The sequence below is a fragment of the Montipora foliosa genome, chromosome 1 (assembly GCF_036669935.1).
Source record: "Montipora foliosa isolate CH-2021 chromosome 1, ASM3666993v2, whole genome shotgun sequence".
NCBI classification, from domain to species: Eukaryota; Metazoa; Cnidaria; class Anthozoa; order Scleractinia; family Acroporidae; genus Montipora; species Montipora foliosa.
The window spans coordinates 65,627,569-65,648,021 of record NC_090869.1 but is presented as its reverse complement, the minus strand read 5'-3'; the positions used below and the strand labels follow the sequence as shown (position 1 = coordinate 65,648,021).

The 20,453-nt window shown below is 38.9% G+C and overlaps 2 protein-coding genes across 3 annotated transcripts in view; one reads left to right on the top strand and one right to left on the bottom strand.

The window, feature by feature from the left end:
- Positions 1-3,169: 3,169 nt before the first annotated feature.
- Positions 3,170-5,013, bottom strand: LOC138005201 (N-acetyllactosaminide beta-1,3-N-acetylglucosaminyltransferase 4-like). The gene has a single exon (XM_068851466.1). It carries the CDS (start codon positions 4,917-4,919, stop codon positions 3,642-3,644), a length of 1,278 nt encoding a protein of 425 aa, XP_068707567.1. The 5' UTR covers positions 4,920-5,013; the 3' UTR covers positions 3,170-3,641.
- A 1,211-nt stretch (positions 5,014-6,224) lies between these two features.
- The window catches only part of LOC138005193 (uncharacterized), a 15,916-nt gene continuing 1,687 nt past the window's right edge, over positions 6,225-20,453 (top strand). Inside the window, exons 1-6 of one of the 2 annotated variants that reach the window (XM_068851461.1) lie at positions 6,225-6,357; positions 7,408-7,589; positions 13,166-14,566; positions 15,185-15,343; positions 17,187-17,300; positions 19,464-19,733. In XM_068851461.1, the coding sequence (XP_068707562.1) occupies positions 6,351-6,357; positions 7,408-7,589; positions 13,166-14,566; positions 15,185-15,343; positions 17,187-17,300; positions 19,464-19,733 (2,133 nt within the window). In that variant the 5' untranslated portion in view covers positions 6,225-6,350. Of the gene's footprint in view, positions 6,358-6,836; positions 7,177-7,407; positions 7,590-13,165; positions 14,567-15,184; positions 15,344-17,186; positions 17,301-19,463; positions 19,734-20,453 lie in introns of those variants that run through there. The other variant, XM_068851458.1, reaches the window with a different exon arrangement.

Here is a 20,453-nt window from a genome sequence, read left to right as displayed (position 1 = left end):
CCGTTAAAGCATAGTTCCCAGGGGCTCTTCTCGCCTTACTTGAAAACTTTACGCCAGTCCCGATTTTAGCTGACTGAAAAGAGCAAAAATTCTCAGTTGAGACCACAGAAAAAAGCTCTGGGAACAAGGTTGCATTAAAGCGCAAAGAAGACTAACTTGCACTCTTTACATGATTTATGAAATTTCGTATATTTGAACTGTGGAATGGACATTAACCCTTCGACTCCCAGAAGTGATCAGCATGCAAACTCTCCTCACAATTTCAATGAACTATCAGTCAGACAGGTACTGAGAATGAAGATTATTATCAGGTCAAGAGGTTTGATATTGATATGACACCAAATTCTCATGCCTTCCCAACAAAGAAATCTATGGTACTCATTGGGAGAATGAACGTTTTCATCTTGGGAATGAAAGGGTTAATGTGATAATAATCCAAGCTTGAAGGGATTCAAACCCATGAATCCCTTTCAAGCCTGAACTTTTTCAGGCATGCTTGCAACTGCTTAAGAAGCAGCTTTAACCTACCTGTGATGATCTTCCAACTTTCAAATTTGGGGTAACCACGCATTTTTCAAAGATAATGCATGAATAGTATTTGTAAAAAGCTTTAAAATACAAAGCAATGTATGGCGTTCTTTCTCAAATTGAAGCTTATCACTCAAAAATGCATGTTTACCCCCAATTTTCTTTTTGGATACCAAGAGTTGTTACTAAGATCTATTTTCTCCGGTAGTTTTAAACCATGCAAAAATATCCCTGTATTAGTAAGCATCGGCGATAGGAAACCCGAGTACCTGAGTATGCGCAGAACGTATGCGCAATAACAATAGTAGGCACCGTCCTTAACCCATTCACTCCTCTGAAGGCACCCTAAGATGCATGCCCTCAGTTGACAAGGAAAATCGTCTGGCATTAGACAGAATCAGGAACCTGTGACCTGGAGCCTACAACTCCATCGTGTTTGTGTCATGGTGTTTTCACAGACCGATTTATTTTTAGATTGAATTTCCCGTGAATGAGACTCCAACAGAAGCCCAATGACCAATTACAAGAAATTAACCTGCCGTCGTAGTGTCACCAAACCTGAACTGCCTTAGTTATTTTTTTCAGAAAAGGTAATCTAAAAATAGGTTGGGTTTCCGAAATCCCGTGACATAGGCTCAGTGTGGGAGTTGTAGGCTCCTCTGTTCCTGACAGAGGAGAGTCTGGGAGTCTCACTCCCAGAGGTTAATGGAGGGGCACAGTTTTTGACTGCTTAACCGATTCACTCCTCAGGTGCCCCTTGGATGCCCCAACTGGATGAGTAAAATCGTCTGGCATTTGACAGAGTAAAATCTGTTAAGTCTCACTGCCAGGGGGTCAATGGGTTAACAGTCACCCCCTACTCCACTTCATCTAATTCAAATTCACTGGGATAGTATTGTTGTTTCCACAGCTGAAGAGTGTTGAGTGGAATCTTACGGAATGCAATACTAAGTTTTTCAGTGAGTGATTAACCCATTGACTCCCAGGGGTTCCCCATTAACGAGTAAAATCGTCTGGCCTTCGACAGAGTAAAATAATCTGGCGTTCGACAGAGTAAAATACTAAGTCTGCCCGCTTTGGCTGTCAAAGGGTTAAGTAAAGGACAGATAGATACTTTGGATAGATAGACAGACAGACACACAGATAGATAGATAGATAGATAGATAGATAGATAGATAGATAGATAGATAGATAGATAGATAGATAGATAACCTTTATTCAAACACAATTATACTTAAAGCTTAACAGCTTGTGGGGTCATGTATCCTAATATATTAAACCTGTTAAAAATCTAAAGAGCACCAGTATTTATAAAAAATAAACAATCATTTTCCACATGATCGTGGTGCTATTAAAAAGAAAATTTCTAAAGTACTTATTTCCACATATTTGACCAAAATAGCTTCACAGCGTTATCATTTATCACAAATCTTCCACATAAAATTAACCACTTCTGACACCAAGTATCAGAGTATACCTACTATTTAATATAATTTCTCCTTTATGTAATTTTGCCTTTGTGCTTGCTGAGCCGGCTTGATGCAAATAAGTTAATTCGAACTTGTCACACAGCGGCCATATTGTCCCAGGAGACCAAAAGAGCTTTGTTTTACCACGCTAAGCCTCACAGTGGAAACCATGGGGGTGAGGCTTGGCATGGTAAAACAAAGCTTTTTTGGTCTCCCGGGACAATACGGTCGCCGTGTGACAAGGGCGGATAATAAGGACAAAAGAAATCTTTTATTGTAAAATAAATATATTAATATTAATTTTAAAATAAAGTTAAATTATGAAATAATGCACACTCTGATTGGTTAAAACAGCATGCTTAGTCAATAATTTATAGAGATATCCCACACATCCAGTTGACTCCCGATAACTCGAACCTTCAAGGGAAATTGAAAAAGGTTCGAATTATCTGGAGTTGAAAACACAGAACTGGAAAGTTTAATAAGGAAAAAACGCTGTTTAATATTTTTCTGTTCATACAGTATACATTTTTAATGATCAGATGAAAATGGAACAACATATAACGTTATGTTCTTGTAGAAATTAATTAATTTCTAGAACATAATGTAACATGAAACAAAACAAAGGAAAGGCAGCAGCAGGAAAAGAGAAGTATTTAAAGTTGTATTAAAGTTCAGGTACCGCAAACCTTGCAGTTTTCAAAGCAAACAACCTCAGGCCACTACTACAAAGTTCATGCGATTTACTTTTTCAAGAAATGGTCAGTTGCAGTACACTGTTTGTCATGTATTGAAGGACGTACTTCAAGTTATGGAGGATAAAAATATAATTATAGAGAATGACCTGAAGGGAAACAAAATTGCTTTGAGGTATCAAGGGTAAAATAAATAGAGGATATTACACGGTGGCAAGAAGATATGAATTTTATGTTCGAGTGGCAAGAACAATATCTCACGAGTGAGCGACGCAAACGAGTGAGATATTGTTCTTGCCACTCTATATTGTTCTACACCACTTTATAGCTACAATAATGTGGTGTGAATTGTGATGTCACTTGTTCATTTTCTGAACTTCGAGGAAAGACATCATATCATTGCTGGTAAGCAAGGATTAAGGATTTCAAAAACAGAGAATACTAAGCAACAATAATATTATCATAACAATAATCAAGTGCATGGCAACATTTCTTTATTCTGATTGGCTAAGAGAAATGCAGTTTCCAGTGCAGAAAAGAGGTACAGTAATTCAGTGCAAAACAAGGTAACAACCCAAGTATTCTGATTGGTTAATAATCATAGAAAGTCTGAGATGGCCAATCAAAAGCAAGCCCTGGATGCATATAATTAATAAGTACCCTCATGATGACTTTTCTTGGAATAAATAAGCACAAGTCAATTTTGGCAAAGACCAACAAATAGGCGAGTGCAGTTTGCAAATTCTCCAAAGTTAGCTTAAACATTAGGGCTAGGGTGATTTCTCAAGGCCTTATCATATTTGTTTACATCAATCCGATCCGAGTTGATCCCATCCAATCCCACTTTTGTTTAATACCTACCTGACTAATGCAATTGAGAGGTTATTTTGTCGCTCTTTTCATAGCAAGAAAATAACCTCTGGAATCCAGGGTAATCATGACATGGAACTCAAAAAATATCTAATTGAAGTACTTTCATTGCCTGTGAAAGTGCCATAACAATACTAAAAAGAAATGCCAAGCATAAGAGAAAAAAACATGTAGTACTTAGTGCTTTAGACAAAACACACACTCCCTCAGCCATTTCTAGTCTGCGTTGAATGGAGTGCAAGTCAGCGCTGTCGTAGCGATGTCCAAATGCAATTGATGCCAACAAAAGACAGCTCCCAGGACTGGTTACCTCGTCGTATATATGAAATCCAGGTATCTTTACAGGGTAAATGTTGCTTGTATGTGCTAGGAGACCCATGAATGCGTCCTCGACCGGGAAAACTTTCCATTCTTGCATCCCTTGAAACAGAGGTGGTATAGCATCTAAAGATACCACGTAAAAGGGACCCGCGGAATACGGTGGAAAACGCTCTTTGGAGTAGCAATCTGTCGAGAGAAGATTGTCCTGATCCGAACTATTAAATCGCCTAACAGCCTTTCCATTTCTATAAACATAGCCGCCGTAAAATTTGCTGCTTCCATATTCATCTAACCACGCTATAAGGGGAGGAATACGAACGAAGACATCATCGTCGGCCTTCAAGATATAGCGTGTTCTTCCTTGCATAAAAGCCCAGCGAAATCCCGAGAGTACTTTTATCACTAAATTGTCGTAACTATCTGTGAAGTTTAACATTAGAATATCGTTGTGGAAACGAGCCTCACGCTCAATATCCGAGTATATTTGATCCCCATTACTGTTTCCAAGAAGAAAGACGTGTTTCCATTTCAACCAACTTGAGTTCTTCGCATCGTCCATGAGCCATGTGCTACGAATGACATTCCTCCTGTCCTGAAAGGAAGTTCTTCCCGATCCAGATATAACAAAAACTAGGAGGAACAAATCCTTTTCCTCATCGGAGAATCTTGGCTCTAATACGGGCGCGGCGAATGAAAATTCTAATTGAGAACAACTGGATCGAAACATTTCGAGTGGTAACACGATGGACGTGTTTGCTGAACTTGCTTCGGAAGAGCTGGTGTGAATGGATCGATCGTCTCTAGATTGCCCTCGATTTCTTTGTAAAGCTTCATTCTTGTTCTTAGTTTTTTCATCCGTGGTAAAATTTTCCTTCCCGTAGATGAACTGGCGATATCGAAAATCTGGAGGATGCAAGCTTACCAAGACAAGTAATTCTACACCAATCACTACTATCAATGCAAAAAAGCGAAGAAGGTTCTCTTTTCTGTTCGATTGGCTTTCACAGCAGAACGATTTCCGAAAGCATAGCTTCATTCCAGTCGACTGAATTCGTCAAAGAAAGTGGTTAGTCCACTATTAAAATTAGTAATTCCAGGGCGTTCGTGACAGGGTATTAAATTGCCTTGTTTGAAAATAGGTCCGCGTTGCGTACATGTGTGAAAGTAACGGCTGAGAGAGTTAAAAAAATTAAAAATAAATTAATTAATCAAACATAAATTATATAAATAAATGGGAAAACGTACACTATCGAATTTTCGTTTAACGTTTTCGTTTCAAACCATTTAAACACTAATGCTAAATCGTTTTTCAGAACAATCGTTTATTTGCAAAATCGTTTATTAACTGCCAGCGTTTAACGCTTCGGAGAAAGCGTTCAAACAGTTTTACTTCCGTATAATAAAAATAACGGCAGAGGCAGTTAAGCGATTTGGGTGGCATGTACTAAAACCAGGAACACCGTAACACTCCGGAACACGCAACGAGCCCAAGGAGTACAGATTCCCATTTCGCAAACTACAAATTTTCCATTTCGCAAACTACAGATTTCCCTTTTCGTTTCGTTCCATTTCGTTTCCAAACTACAGTAAGCCGTCACGCGTGGAATGTAGTAGAGCGTACACGACTCAAGTAAATGGGGGCGGGGGGGGGGGGTGGGGGGGAATCAATTTCCTTGACGATAACAATCGCTCAGAAAGACTCGCTTCACTTTGTCTTACATTTCTACACGATGTCGGAGCTTGATTTGGCTGAAAAAGAAAACAAAGATGGTCTGAGTGTCTATCTTAAGGATGGTGCCTACTAATTCAAAAGTATTTTTGCCCCGGGTGGAGCTTCACTGCTCGCTCGGGGTTTCTCGCTTGGTCCCGCAAGATCAAAGATCATTTTTTTGGTGTTTTATCCCATAGAATAAATCCTTCATTGACCAAGCGTGACGTCAAGATGGCTGGATATTTGCCTCGTTTTTTTTTTAATTTACGCTTCAGCGTGCTGACACGTCTTCTTTACAGTATCATGATCAAATGAATTATATTGTTTTCTACGTACAGTATTTAATTTTTGGTATTTGTTATTTATTAAATTACCCGCTTTAACGAGTATTTTTGCTATTAACCAGATAATTTGTTATAACGAGGTCCTCGATGTAACAAAGAACCCGCTATAACGAACAATTTTTTCGGTTATGTGGCACTTTGTTGGAGCGGGGTTGCATTGTAATTCCCTCCCAAACCTCTGGGTGCTCTATACAAATCCTTATATTTTTTGAAACTGAGCTTGGGGTACCTGTGTTGAAACGTCAGCTTCTGACTGATTGAGCCTGAGCCACCGGACCCACCTTAGTTTAAAATCACTCGGGTGTATGCTGTGGTTTCATCGCCGTTAAACAGCATTGGGATCATCGAAGGTTTATATGTAGGGATAAATTCAGTGGATACACTCTTTTGGACATGCGTTAGGGCATCTGAAATGCAAGGTAAGACGTCAAAAAGTTTGTTCTGGTGAATCAATCAGCATACAATGAAAAGACCGTGTGCTGTACTGGATCAAGGGATTCCACATATTTCACTCCTTCGCTCTTGAAGGCTTTTCCGTTTCGAATATTTCTCGTAGTGGTTATGACTCGCTTCAGATTTTAGAGAGCGGAGCTGCCATGAAGGGAAAGCGAGTTGATCTAGAGTAGATTAATATTTTTGCGGCAGTGTATAATAACTGCCTTGTTTTGAATTGAAAGACTTCCGGGATTTTTAATTGCGGTTCGTAATACACGTATATACAAATAATTTCTTTTTGGGTTCATGAAATTTGAGTTAAAATCGTTTAAAAACTATGCCCACTAGACATTTTTTGCGCTTGGCATGGATGACGACAAAATGTACTTAGTTTTCATCCGAAGCGTGACATAGCGGCACCATGCGTGACAGAAAAAGACATCCAAAACTTACCCAAGGGAGCACCCAAAGGGACCGTGACTTGCGATTCAACACGGAGAGATTTATTAACGCTTTTACAGGTTTTAGTTTTGCTTTAATGGGTGTACGTTTAAGAATACCTGCACATTTCATCAATTGCAGACATTTTGGCGTCAAATTTGGGGGCTATATATTGCCCCCAGTGAAGTCTCCTGAGTCTCCACTATTAGCAAAACGAGCGCGGTAATTCAATATTCTTTGTGACGTGCGAGTGTCACTTGCTGTCTCGTGAACGGAAAGAAAAGATGTATCTTTGATTCACACGTAGTTGATGAATTTGTGACGAGAGTGACTTGTAATGAGCCTCGTGTTATTCAGCGGTGGTAAGTCATTTAAAATGTAGAAACTAGCCATAATTCTTCCATCGTGGAAAGGACATAGTCTCCTGTGAAATCTAGCTCGATTTCAAGTCGAGCGTCGAACCACCTGCGCGGGTAACCTGGGATGCTTTGACAGATTCGGCGGGCCATCCGTTATTTTTCGCTTTATTCACGTGTTCAACCTTATGTCAGTTTTAGTAAAGAGACTCGCGACATCTTGTTTTATTCCAACAGATGCCCATTTTTTACTGGTCGTAGCTGTTTCGTTGGTGCTATGCCTGTTTTTGTTTCTTCTCGTTCGTGCTTACGGGAGAAACATTCGGTACAGGGGTAAAGAAAGACAAATACAGCGTCCGTTTATAAAAGGAAAACGGGGACCACAGACTCGTAGAAGTCCAGTGCTTCTTGGCAATTTGGTAGGTTTTTTAAATGTTATGTTTTATTTCCATTGACGCAACGTTGAAATTAGCCATGCGTTGAATTCGAAAGTGAAATGAACGGTGCATTTGAATTGTGTATTGACAGACGTCTTCCCATGTTGTCATTTAGTGAACAAGTCATAATTCTCTCTGATACTCTGACCGCCAAACCCTGGCTCAAGAGTTTTACACGCAATTTCTAGATATCTGTTTTTCAAGAGTATGAATAAACAATTTCGTTTGCATTGTACCGAAATATCGAAGTTGCCCTGGCGCCTCGCTTTGGCTGAAATGTATTTACATGTAGATCGACTTCTGAGCCTTTGTTTGAAATGGATTAAGTTATTTATGTAATTGAGATCTTATCGAATTTAATCCAAGAAAGTAGACATCTTGATCCCTATTTATAGCCAAGGATGTTTTTCTTTTAATTATGTGTGCTTTCTTTTGAGACTCGAATAAGAGGCGGTTAGTTGCGGTCCAGAACTATTTGCATGGCTCCCTCAATATAAAATGCAAATTCAAAATAGATTTGTCCAGAGGCGGTTTGATACAAATAAGTGAGATATTGAGTGTCAGAACTCCATAACGTTTCGGTAAGTTGCGATTTCTTATTTCATTTGCTTTTGCGTTGCTTTCCTGAGGTTTGATTGGAGTTAGATGCTCTGAAATCCTTTGTTTTACGAAGGATTTTCGAAGCAACAATTCTCCATCAGCTTTTGGCACCCGCAGATTTCATTGTAAACATATCTCAATACGAGAAATAAATATTAAAGAAAACACAGCACGTGTTTTCCGCTTTGTTAATTGTCATGGAATCGTTTTTCAGACAGCATGTTACAATTTTTGATGAACCCTCTGTAATAAATTTGGCATTAAAGCTTAGAAAGTAAGCTGAAGTAAAGTTGTTTATTTAAAACATTGTTAATTCGTTACTTTACAGAATTTGTGATTTAAACCTTATTGTTTAACTAAAGGCTCACAAGAATCATCTTTCCTGAACACAAATGGCATAATTTATTTTTTTTGCATAATTTCTGAAAAATATTGTTTGAGAAAATTCTTCTGTATTTCCATGCAATTGCAATCAGTGAAGTTGCTTTTTTAGAAAATCTACTTTAAGAATATATTATTAGTCATAATTTTCTAATATTATTTAAAGGCTCAGTTGAATGGCATTCTTTGAGCGCATTTGTGTATGTTTTGATTCTGCTTGATGTAGCCACTCGGGAGAAAATAAGCGACAGTTTCTGTCCTTTCCTACAAGCAAACAGAAGAGAAAGTTGGCTTGAAGAATACAAATGTATATTTCCAATAAAAAAAGTAAAGCGTGGCTCTACATGTGACACTAATCAAAGATATTAGGGTTTCCTCACTTAACAGGGTGTGCAATGCGACAGTGATTCAAATATAAATCAGACATTGATAAAGTGCTCATTTATTGTCTTCAATTCTTCGTTCTTGTAAAAAGGGCTGGTTTTTTTAAAACAATATGAAAAAGAAATACGTAGTATTATTTTGTTCTATACTATACAATTTGTGCCAGATCAGTTGTTCATAAAGTCTCTGCTGCAACCGTTGCAAATTATAGAGTCACATACACAAACAGTTTGCTCATTTTGGTCAATACCAGGAACGTTTGATTCTTTCATGGTATATATATTAATACCCTACGTGTAGCCGTAGCCCCCCTCCCAACAGGAAAACGGGAGGAGGGCATGTCTATGAAAAGCTGACACAAATCGTGTTCCGTGACGTCACGCCTTTGAAAGAAAATGTATAATGGTTTCTCATTGGTTACTTATCTTAGTAAATTCTTTGGAGAACACAGATTGGTGAAAATAGATTGTACCGTTGATAGACTGCTCGCTTTTTCGGCTGTGATGATAACGGTGAGGAGGGAAATGGTGCAAAAGGAACGTGAATAGTTTGCTTATCTTGAGTCAGAGATGGGCTGTATTAAACTAGCTAGCCTGGGGCTCTTCAGTATCCTGAAATCTAAATTTTCTGGAAGCGATTCCTTCAACTGGAAAACAAGCCTAGCTTTCTCGAAATTTGCTGCCTTGGGGTTTCTCATTGATTTTTCTAATTTCTCAAGCTTGCGCTGCAAATTTTGCTGTTTCTCAATGACAGCATAACCGTATCGTTCTAAAACATAAATAAGATTAAGTTCTAATGAACTCCGAGCTTGGACAAACTTTCATTGCTTTACAGGAAGGATTTGCTACTAGACACCAGTGGGTAAATATTACTCTGTCATTTATGTAATTTCACTGAATCTGTATCAAGAATTAATCTGTAACTATTTCCAAATTTCGAACAATATTCCATTAAAATGTAGATGAATAAACTTGTTTGAAACCAATGGCAAGTGAGCGAATCCATACAGTAATGTAATATCACAGCCTGCAAGTGTATTTCAAGAATTTTTGCAGAAATACCAATTATTTCCAGAAATTGCATAATTGCCATGATGTCTCGGAACACAATTTGGATCATATTTTCATAGACCTTCTACCCTGCAAGCAGTTGGTTTCTCCTACACTTCGCGAGAGAGAAACCACTGTGAGCAAGTGTTACCGGTAGTTTCTTTGAGTGAACCGCTGTCCAGCGCCAAGGACTAATAAATTAAATTTGAACAGGTAAAACACGTTAATAAGCTTGTTTTGGCGCTTGTGCGTGCGTTCAGCTACTCAACTGCTGCGTTTGGGCGAGCCTGCTGTGTAGTGATTTCGTGAGAAATAAGACGAAGTGTTGTCAAATACATTGTGTGGGTTGTGACGTACTTTGCACATGCTTGATGGAAAATCTAATGGTTGCTTGCAGTGGTTTCTCTCTTCGGAAGCGTAGGAGAAACCAGCTGCTAGCAGGGTATAGACGTTCCCTCCTCCCGTTTTTGTTTCAGAGGAGGGTACGGCTACTTGTTGACTAATAATCAATAACGATTAAATCAGCAATAAAATTAGCAATAAAATGTACACATTCAAGGCAAAAGGAATAATAACACTGTTAATATAATACTAATTCAGCATTAATTCGAACAATATGCCTCAGATTGCGATGGATTCAATGCAGAAACAATCATATGACGGTCAATGGAGATTTCATGGTCCACGAAACCTGAGCCGAGGCGCACTGTGCATGCCGTTCGACAGAGAGTCTTTAATTGCATTGTATGGCAACGTTTAGTATTACCCAGGCACCAAACCTTGTATTTTTGAAAGCTTGTATTTCTACCGGTTAAATAATAAGTATTGGTTCCTTTAATAATATTTGTTGTCATTTTTCATGTTTTTGGTCATAATATTGTGTTACTTTCACAAGCAAAAAAATGATTATTTTTAAATAAGGAGCTACAGGTAGCTTACACTTTGTTCAACTTCTCCAAAGAGCATTTATCTAAATGTCTTAGTTACAGCTCATGTGCAGTATTGCTGTGTTTTGTTTTATTGTCAGTGACAGTATTGACTTGAAGATTTTGTTCAAGCCCGAGGTGTTCAAAAACTATTTAAGGTGGATAACGCTACTCACCGGATAAATCACTATCCAGTGGATAAACACTGGCAAAACCAATTGAGTTATCCTGTGGATGGTGATTTATCCGGTGGATAGTGCTATCCACCCTTCGAACAACTGGGGTCAGAATGATACAAAAGAGCACCATCAGTGGACTCTTGGTTGTTGTTTAGATCCGCTTCTTGGTCAGTGCTATCTTTGTTTTGCTGTTTACTGTCAGTATGATTTATGCTAAATCTACTGGCATTATCTTCTAGCTGTGTAATCATATCCAGGTTAAGTCCAAAGTCCATGTTTGAACCTTAGGGCAAAGCTCTATCAGTATTTATAATTATAGGACCCTCAAAATTCTGGTGTGGACCCCCACCCAGTAAAAGCTGGATGCAACGCTGTATCATGGAATTAATTCACACCTAAGATCAATGTCTTAAAGAATGTGATGGTATTTAATACAAGACTTCTCCATTATGGCACAATTTGGAGAAGCCGGCTCAGCCATGTTGTTGAGTCTTGCAATACAACTGGATATTAGATGAAATCTAATCTCAAAAACTTCTTAGTAGTTATTTTTTTCTTAAAGTTATCACAAAAGCCACTGAGTTCATAGGTTAATATCATAATAATAATTATTGCAAGTAAAATTAAATTATTTCCTCTGAAGTTCCACTCCCACTTTGGGGGACCTGTAGAATAAAAAATCGACTGCCAAATTAATATGCAGTAATAGATATCCACAATTGGGAAATTAAACAACAAATCAATATAGAATATGCTGAAGAAAATTAAAACAAATGTGCAGGGAAAGATCCATCTGAAGAATCAGAAAAAATATTTTTGAACATAATTTAATAATCTGTGTACATTCTGACTGTTCTGTCTACCCTTTGTTAGGGTTTGTGATGATTGTTTTTGGGATCCACAAAGTACTAAGTTGTATAATTATATTTTTTACATGCACAGCCTACATACATCATGACTAAGTATTGATGAAAATGTTTTGGGTTTCATTTTGGTTTCACACATGCAGCACTGAAAAGAAGTTGTTTCTTGCCTAGCTGGACATTTTGTTTTGATCTGACTCATTGCAAATTAATTCTGATCAGACATCAATAAGTCCCGGGCAAAACGTCGAACGTCACACGAGACGATCTACCGTAATTGGTAGTTTGAGTTGAACCAAATTAATTTGGGTGGACCTAAATTAAGAATGTTGGGTCAAACGTTGAACCATTAAATGCAAAAGCGAATCTCTTACTCAGCGGGATTCCAACAAAATGGCACAAATGAATACACGCAAAAAAACGTTTACGTGCTTTGCATTAATTTCTAGAAATAGGGGTTCAAAACTGCAGAAAATGCTGATCTTCCAACAAAATCGACAGATACTCATGTTGACTTTGTTTCCTGACAACCCTGCTACTCCTGTCACAAAAAAAAATACAACTAATGTTATTTGCCTCGATTGTTGCAAATTTTGTTTTTACGAAAACATGTACATGTATCTTTGTCATTTAATGGCATCGAACAGACCATCTTACAGTTCTGTGCTCAGTTACCAGGCCTTTGAATATAAGTGATGGTGGAGTTGACCTTACCTTGATACAAACCTCATTGCTTTTCTTAATATATAAATCATGTTGTTTACAGTAAATAAATGCTAACAAGTTTCTGTTTACATAAGAAAAGCAGTGATGTTTGTATCAAAACAAAATCAATTCCAGCCTTGCTTTCATTCAAAGGTAGTTCGGAGCACAGAACTGTAAAATGATCTGTTCAACGCAACTTGCCATGTTGGATTGCACCAAAAAACACTTTATACATTATCATACAAAATTTTAAATTATGGGTTTAAGTTTGTCTCATGAGAAGTTCGACGTTTGACCCGGGCCTTATAGTCATTGATGGTACTTATTATTACGATAAATAAATAAATAAATAAATAAATAAATAAATGAATAAATAAATAAATTATTATTAGAAATAAACAAGGAGCTGACACTGTTTTTTTGCATAGGTAATTCTCATAATGTGGTATTATTCTTCTTGTCTGTAAACAGTTTACCAGTGTGCCTTCTGGAAGTCCTCCAAGGAGAAATCAATATGCATTAACTGGGAAAAATGTGAATGCAGTGAATAGTCTGTTTGCTAATGGTAAACCTCCAATCAGGATCATAGATAGAGATTTTCTTGGTAATGTTATTACTTCAGTTCACCAGCAGCAAAGGAAGAGTTTATCACCATTAGTAATGAAGAAGAGCACACCACAAAGAAGCGTAGAACCAAATGTGCTCTACAAATGCCAACCTCCACAAGAACATAGCAATGAAAATCATGACTGTGGAAAAGATGACTCAGCAGTGGCTTGTATTGTATATCCAGAGGAAGATGACGCTTGTGCCAAATTGATTGTTCCCGAAAACCATATAAAAACAGACAAACGTGCACATTCTACTGCAGCTATTCATAATCGTGTTACTTACCCTTCAACATCTACGGCAGCATACATCAGTGTAAAGCAGGTACCGACAACATGTAGTAGTACCTCAAACCTAAAAGTTGCTCAAGGTGATTTGGGCCAATCAAAGAACATTGTTAATGACAGTGTCCCGTCAACAACAAGGGCTAAAGCTCCAGGAAATGCTCACCAATGTAAAACTCTTTGGGCCCATAGCTGTGACCATAAAGAGTTGGCACAGAAGGCAAGCGAAGGGGATCCTCACAAGACTCCTATGTCAGTCAAGAGCAACACGGCAGATAAATTTGAATATGTCCGTCTTCAGGGTACTGGAAATGTGACTACCGGTATTAAAAAATTATTTTCTTTTAATAAAACAAACAATAAGAAGGATGACTGCAGAGACAGTTTAGATAAAATTCATCGAGAACCTGAAAGGAAATCACGCAGAAAAAAGGGGAAAAAGGGCTCAAAGGGAATTATTGATCAAGAAGAGTCTGATGCATGCAAACATAAAGTTTCCAAAGGAAATGACATTGTTAAAAATGCTTCAAAAACTGAAGTGCTGTGCATGTTGTGTGGCATCAAACTGTCGAAACCACAGTGCTTCTACAGCCTTGGTTCATTATGTACAGATGGGGAATTCTGTGAGACAGACTCTGATGATGTTAATCGTCATCCTGTTGGAGACATTGATGACTTTCCCCCTCAAACTGACGTACAGAGTCATCATGATACTGGATACACCAGTAGTGATGACTTTGAGAATGACAATGGTCTGTTGAAAGATTGCCGCTCAGGTGGAGAGTGGAACAAACCAGAAACAGATAGTTACGATGGAGATTATGAAAGCGATAATAATGGAAGTGGTGAACGACTGGATAAGATGAGTGACGACATGGCTTTGAAGCCGTTTGCTTCAGTTGGAGAGCCTATTCCCATAAAAGACTATGCTTTGCAAGAATGGAAGAGTGAAACAACAACATCAATAGCCATGAAAAAGGTACATCACAAATTCTGGATTAACCATTAGGAGCTGAGTCTTCTTACCTTTCCTTTTTGGAAACTTCTCTTTGTAGTGATTACATGCTTTTGTCCTTGAAAACAAACATGCACATTTTGGGTACAATTTCAAGGCTGTTGCCTAACAGGAGCCCGGTAGCCTGGGGCTCCTAAAGAATAGCTCTGGGCGCCTTAATTTTTCACAGCAACACCTTTCACTTCATATGTTGGGCTCCTAAGTTCTCAGCGTTTAGCTCTGAGGGCCCCTTTAAAATTTTCTTAGGCAGCAGCCTTGAATTTAAGTGTTCTGTTTTCACACTTAAACCCCCTTAGCAACCTACATGTATTGTACTCTTCCCATTGTTCTGCTGATACAGTGTTGCAGCAAGCCATCATGTGATTGTGCTAAAATGTGTACCAGTACCACTTCAATGGAATTTGTTTTTTTACCTTTTGAAGGATACTTATTTGGTTCTTTTTGCATAGTTTGCAATAGAGATTTTTCAATGTACCTGTTGTTGGTGCCCCTTTTGAAGGGGCACCAAAAGCCATTAAAAATCTGAAATCTTCCATAACATCTATGGAATATCACGAAAGCTAATTTCATCACTATTTGCAGGGGTATGAAAGCATTTTATTACGCACCAAGTGTCAGCATCTTCGTCAAATCCGAGGAGATAATTATTGTGCCATAAGGGCAGTGCTGTTTCAAATTTTAGCTGGAGAACAGACCAACTTGAATCTGTTTGCACCTGAAAAGATGACCAGACTTGAAAATGTGAGTACAGTACCTGTACATACATGTATGCAGGAGGAAAGTCTAGAGTTCTGTCCATTCAGCCAGAATTGAGGGAAATTTTAGGACAGTTAAGCCCTCAAAGAAAACTTCTACTCTGACAAAAAAATAAAATAAAATAACTTTAAACACATTACATGATGTTTTCGATCAAATATGTTCCAATTTGTTCAAACAAAGAATTAATTTTTGTAACCAAAATAAACTAAGGATTTTCAAGAATTGCTTGAACCGGTATATGTATTTATGCTTTCAAAGGTTGTGGATGCAGCCATTATGTTATGGTTTTTTTATTAATTTACAAAAGTCAGGGTTCACAAGTCCTGGAATTTTTGGAGTTTTTAAACTTTCTTCCAGGGCCCAGGAAAAGTCCTTGAAAATTCAATTGTGGCATCGACTCTTGGAAAACTCCTTGAATTTATGTAGTATTTAATTTATGTAGTTTTTTCAAAATAATGCAGTTTGTAAGTTAAAAAAGCTGTGGAGCTAAGGCCTACATGTACTGTTGATGAATTAGATATTAAGAAAAAACGAATGAGAAAGCTATGAAAAAGTTGCTCTTCAAAGACTTTGACTTAATAAGTAACTTGCTCTAAAAGAAAATCGATGTGAAATTTCCAAGGTTGGGGTCTTGGATTTCTTTTGTTTATACCCTGGAAAATTATTCTATTCATAAACTCACGTCATCTTATTTCTACCAATAGCAAAGCTCCTTCGCACACATACATGTATAAACCTACAACAACCACAATTTCTCTATTCGCTCCGACGAAGGCTAACGCTCGAAACGTCAGCTTTCCAAATCTTTCACGTTGATTATTCGACCTGTATCAACTCAGTCTCGTTTGATAAAATCAATTTCTGTTTTCATTCTTTAGAGGGCAGGAAGATTTGTTTGGAAATAAAGTTGGAGAGATCTTTTTTTGTACTTGGAGAGGGAAGCACTTGAATTTTAGCCTGGGTTAGGAAGAATTTAATATCCCCCCCCCCCCCCCCCCCTCATCAACTTGTACCCACGAACCCTCTCTAAACGAACGCTGGGTCTTGTTGTTTCTATTGTTTTGAGAATTTAACTGGCCCCAGTTGTTCGAAGGGTGGATAGCGCTATCCACCGGATAAATCACTATTCAATAGATAACTCAATTGGCTGGATAGCGTTTTCCACCTTGTCCGGTCCTTTTGAACAACCGAAGCCTGGGATAAAATTAATGATGACCAGTTGGGTTCAGATGGAAGAGCATCGGATTACCGCGCAGGAGGTCGTGGCTTCATCTTCGACTAGACCAACACTCAGGGTCTTTAAAGAACTCAGGAGAAAGTGCTGCCTTCGTGATTACATCCGTTAACGGTTAGACTTTCAAGTCACCATGGATGAGGACTATGAACCAAAGGCCTCATTGTACAGTCCTTGTTCATAAGCTTTCTGCGACGTTAAAGATCTCACTGGCATACCATTCAGAGAGATCAGGACAAGGAGTTCCCGGTGTTGTGGTCTGGTCTGAATTCTGAGGACCGCAAGTTTCATTAGTGGTGTAAAGTGTTTCCTTCCTTCCCACCTCCCTAGCTTCCTTCCTTGCATTTTGTCAATTGGCAGCATGTTATAGGGAAGATATCTGTTTACAGACATTGCTTTTGTTGTTCAAATGCGCCAATCACAGGAACAAAAGACCTTTTGTTTCAACAACCAGTGAGGCTCTGGTTGGCACATTAATGACAATAGGTGACGTCAACGACATCTTCTTTATAAGCTGAACAGGGTTTCGCAAGAAAAAAAAAAACAGACGTCGTTATTGTTTTTGTATTTTTTTATTATTTCCTTTTCCAGATTCCTAGTTCACTTGCTGCAGTTGATCATTGGAGTTTTGCCAACAGGTTACCTGTTGCACAAAGTGAAGTTGTTAAGACACTTGAAAAATTCTTGGCCTTCTTCAGTGACAAGGTGAGATCATTTCCCCGGTTTAAAAATTGCAATCATGCATAGTAGCGCAAATTGGAGTGTCACTCCGTTCTGCAATTTGCCCAGGCAGGCTGCAGAAAATATAAGAGACAAACGAAGATCTATTGAGGAATTCGGGGGAATACAGGTCCCAGAGTCCATCCGCTCCACAGTATTCTTGACGACCAATATATGATAGCTAACCAGCCCTAACCCTAATTTTTTGATCACTTTAAAATCAATGCTTAGACCTAATCATTGAAATGAGTACTTAGACTTAAAATTGAATTCATAGACACAACAATAAGTGAGGTGGATCGACTCTGGGGCGGAAAGACCGGTTACCATTCGGGAGTTGTAAGAACCACAGTGTTCTCACGAGGATTTTGTCTTAATCACTCAAAGGAAAACTATGTCCCCGTTTAACCCTTTGACGTCCAAACGTGCCGAAACCGGCCAGACTTAGTATTTTACTCCGTCTAACGCCAGACGATTTTACTCGTCAATGGGGAACCCCTGGGAGTCAATGGGTTAAGGAGTCCCCGGACCCTCTCTCCTGAAAAATAGGGGCCCTGCAGAAGCTTAAGTTAAGCTCCATGACTGAGGTGGAAAACATCCTTTCGTGATTTCTCTGTGCATTTCATCAAGGCACGTTCAAATTGGAACTCTTGGAATGGTGGCCCTTCGACAATATCGCAAACGCATTTGATTTGTTTGCCTCGATCTTACAGGTCATGATCTTTTTGTTGGCATCATAGGCGAGCCATGTGTATTGCGGCTTTGCGACTGCCATGCATTCTGACAAACACGGTCTTTCTTCAATGAAACAGCTTTTTGATCTTTGCTTGGTACGTTGTCGTATTCAACGTCCTTTTCATCAGCGTTACGATGATAAAGCTTTGGTAGTTTTCTCGTGCCTCGACGATTAGTTACACAAAGTACCTACAGCCTGTACCTGATCCAATATGGAGGTTAAGGTGTCGAAGCTGCACTACGCTCGTATGACGGACGAAGGCAAAAGTCACTGACAAAATTGAAGGCTTTGAATACTTTGAGAGACCGTTTTCATTCATGTGAAGAAGCAAAAAGTGGGAGTATTCGCTTGACCATTAACAAAACTGCTAACTTCTAAAACTCTTCGCTCGTAGCATCCTTTTGCGTCTTGGTCGGCGCATTTACGTGGCTTTTTAAAGTGCCCATAACCCCAAAATATTTTTTTCGCTAAAATGAATCTTTGCACCTGTTCGAAACGGATCGCGGCCATTTTTTCCTTTGTCTAACAAATCCTGCCATTTTAGAGGTTTCGAAAGTGGCGAAAATCCAAGCATCTTTTGTTCACGACCGAGTTAGAAGGGGAGTGGGTCTATTCCTGTTTTACGTCACAAACCGATTTACATTGCATTAACTCTTTGTAAAAATGCATGCAAAGTAGATTGTGACGTAAAAAAAGGAATAGACCCACTCCCCTTCTGACTCGGTCGTGAACAAAGGATGCTTGGATTTTCGCATCTTTCGAAGCCTATAAAATGGCAGGATTTGTTAGAAAAAGGAAAAAATGGCCGCAATGCGTCTCGAACAGGTGCAAAGATTCATTTTAGCGAAAAAATATTTTGGGGTTATGGGCACTTTAATGCGCCATTTATATTTTTCTTGCGAGAATCCCGCAAGGGCACGGCCTGGTGAGTGCGCAAGTGGCGCAGACTAGCTGGTAAAAAAATATATATAAAAGGTCATTTGCAAAATTGTAACAGAATGGAAAAAGGAGAAAACATAGTTTTGATTATGCTCGTAGCCATACACTTGTCTTTAATTTATTCTAGAGACGAATTGCTTGCGGCGAACTTAAACAAAGATTAATTTTGTCCGATTTGTTCCCCTTGCATGGCAGCAAGACTCTCCTTTTAGGTGATAAAAGCCGCGGAAGTCCCGGGAAGATTAGGGCGGCAAATGAGAGCTCTTTGTTTACTCGATTCTCTTCGTGGCTTCGCCATTTCTGCGTCCTTCGTATTACTTGTCCAAACACTATAGAGAACCTGCCCGTAAGCTAATGCTTCTCATATAGTTCCCCCGTCTTAACACACGACCAAATGAAGGAGAAACGCATACACTGTAAGTCACGGCGTAACAACATGATTGAAAGTGGAACATTCGCCTTGTGTTTTGCAGATCCGCAAGATACACGACATCTCAAGTCAACCCGAACGGATAGAATCTGTTCTTTCACTGCTTAATAACGAACCTGAAGAGTTCAAGATGCTGGAAGCCACTAAACTCCTGATGTATGATGCCGCTGTTCAGTTGTTTAGAAAGCTCAACAAACGGGAAGATGTGCCTGTATTTTCATTGCTCTTATTTGCACGTGACTCGTGCGAATCTCCGGGCGATTTGCTTGTCAATCATCTGAATAGAACAGGGGATACTGGTGGACTAGAGCAGGTAATGATGCGCCCCACTCCAAACCCAAACGATGTATCCCTCTTTCTTGATTTTCACTACTGATCGAAAAAGTAGACAGGATGGAGCATCAGTGTTTTGAAAAGAAGTGCAACAAAATTACAGGGGACATCTTGTTGGGACCACCATGAGACCTCAGCGTTAGAGTTCAAAGTGTGAGGAACAAAATGTGGCAATGTATAATATAGCATAATATCGGAGGTTCTATTTTTACCCGTAACTTCATCGTCTGTACAAAGCTTTAGCGCTAAAGTGGTCCCGTCAAGATTTCTCCTCGGTCTTCAGTTTTTGCTGCGTAAAAACAATAGGTTGCTCAATCCAGTGATTTTTACTCATTTCATCATCGGCTACGAGTTCCGGGAGGATTTTGTTTGTTGGCTTGACGTCATACGAAAACCAAGAATACAGTAAGAACTTTAAAGCCACCTACGGAAATTTTATCTGCGTTGTGATTGGCCCATCATTGGCCAACAGAGGTTTTGGTCTCGAGCGTCTCAGTTGAAAATCTCTCTGTCAAGAGGCTGGTTGGGTTGGCTAGAACCACCCCTTTCATTTTACAGCACGTCAATTTTAAGTGCTTTCTGATTGGCTCCTGTAATTGTTATTTGTCTTTAGCCAACTCTAACTTTTGTCGCGATCGAAAACCACTATAAAGAAGCTATGTAGTTGAGTTATGGAGAAACATCCCTTTCATTTTTTAAC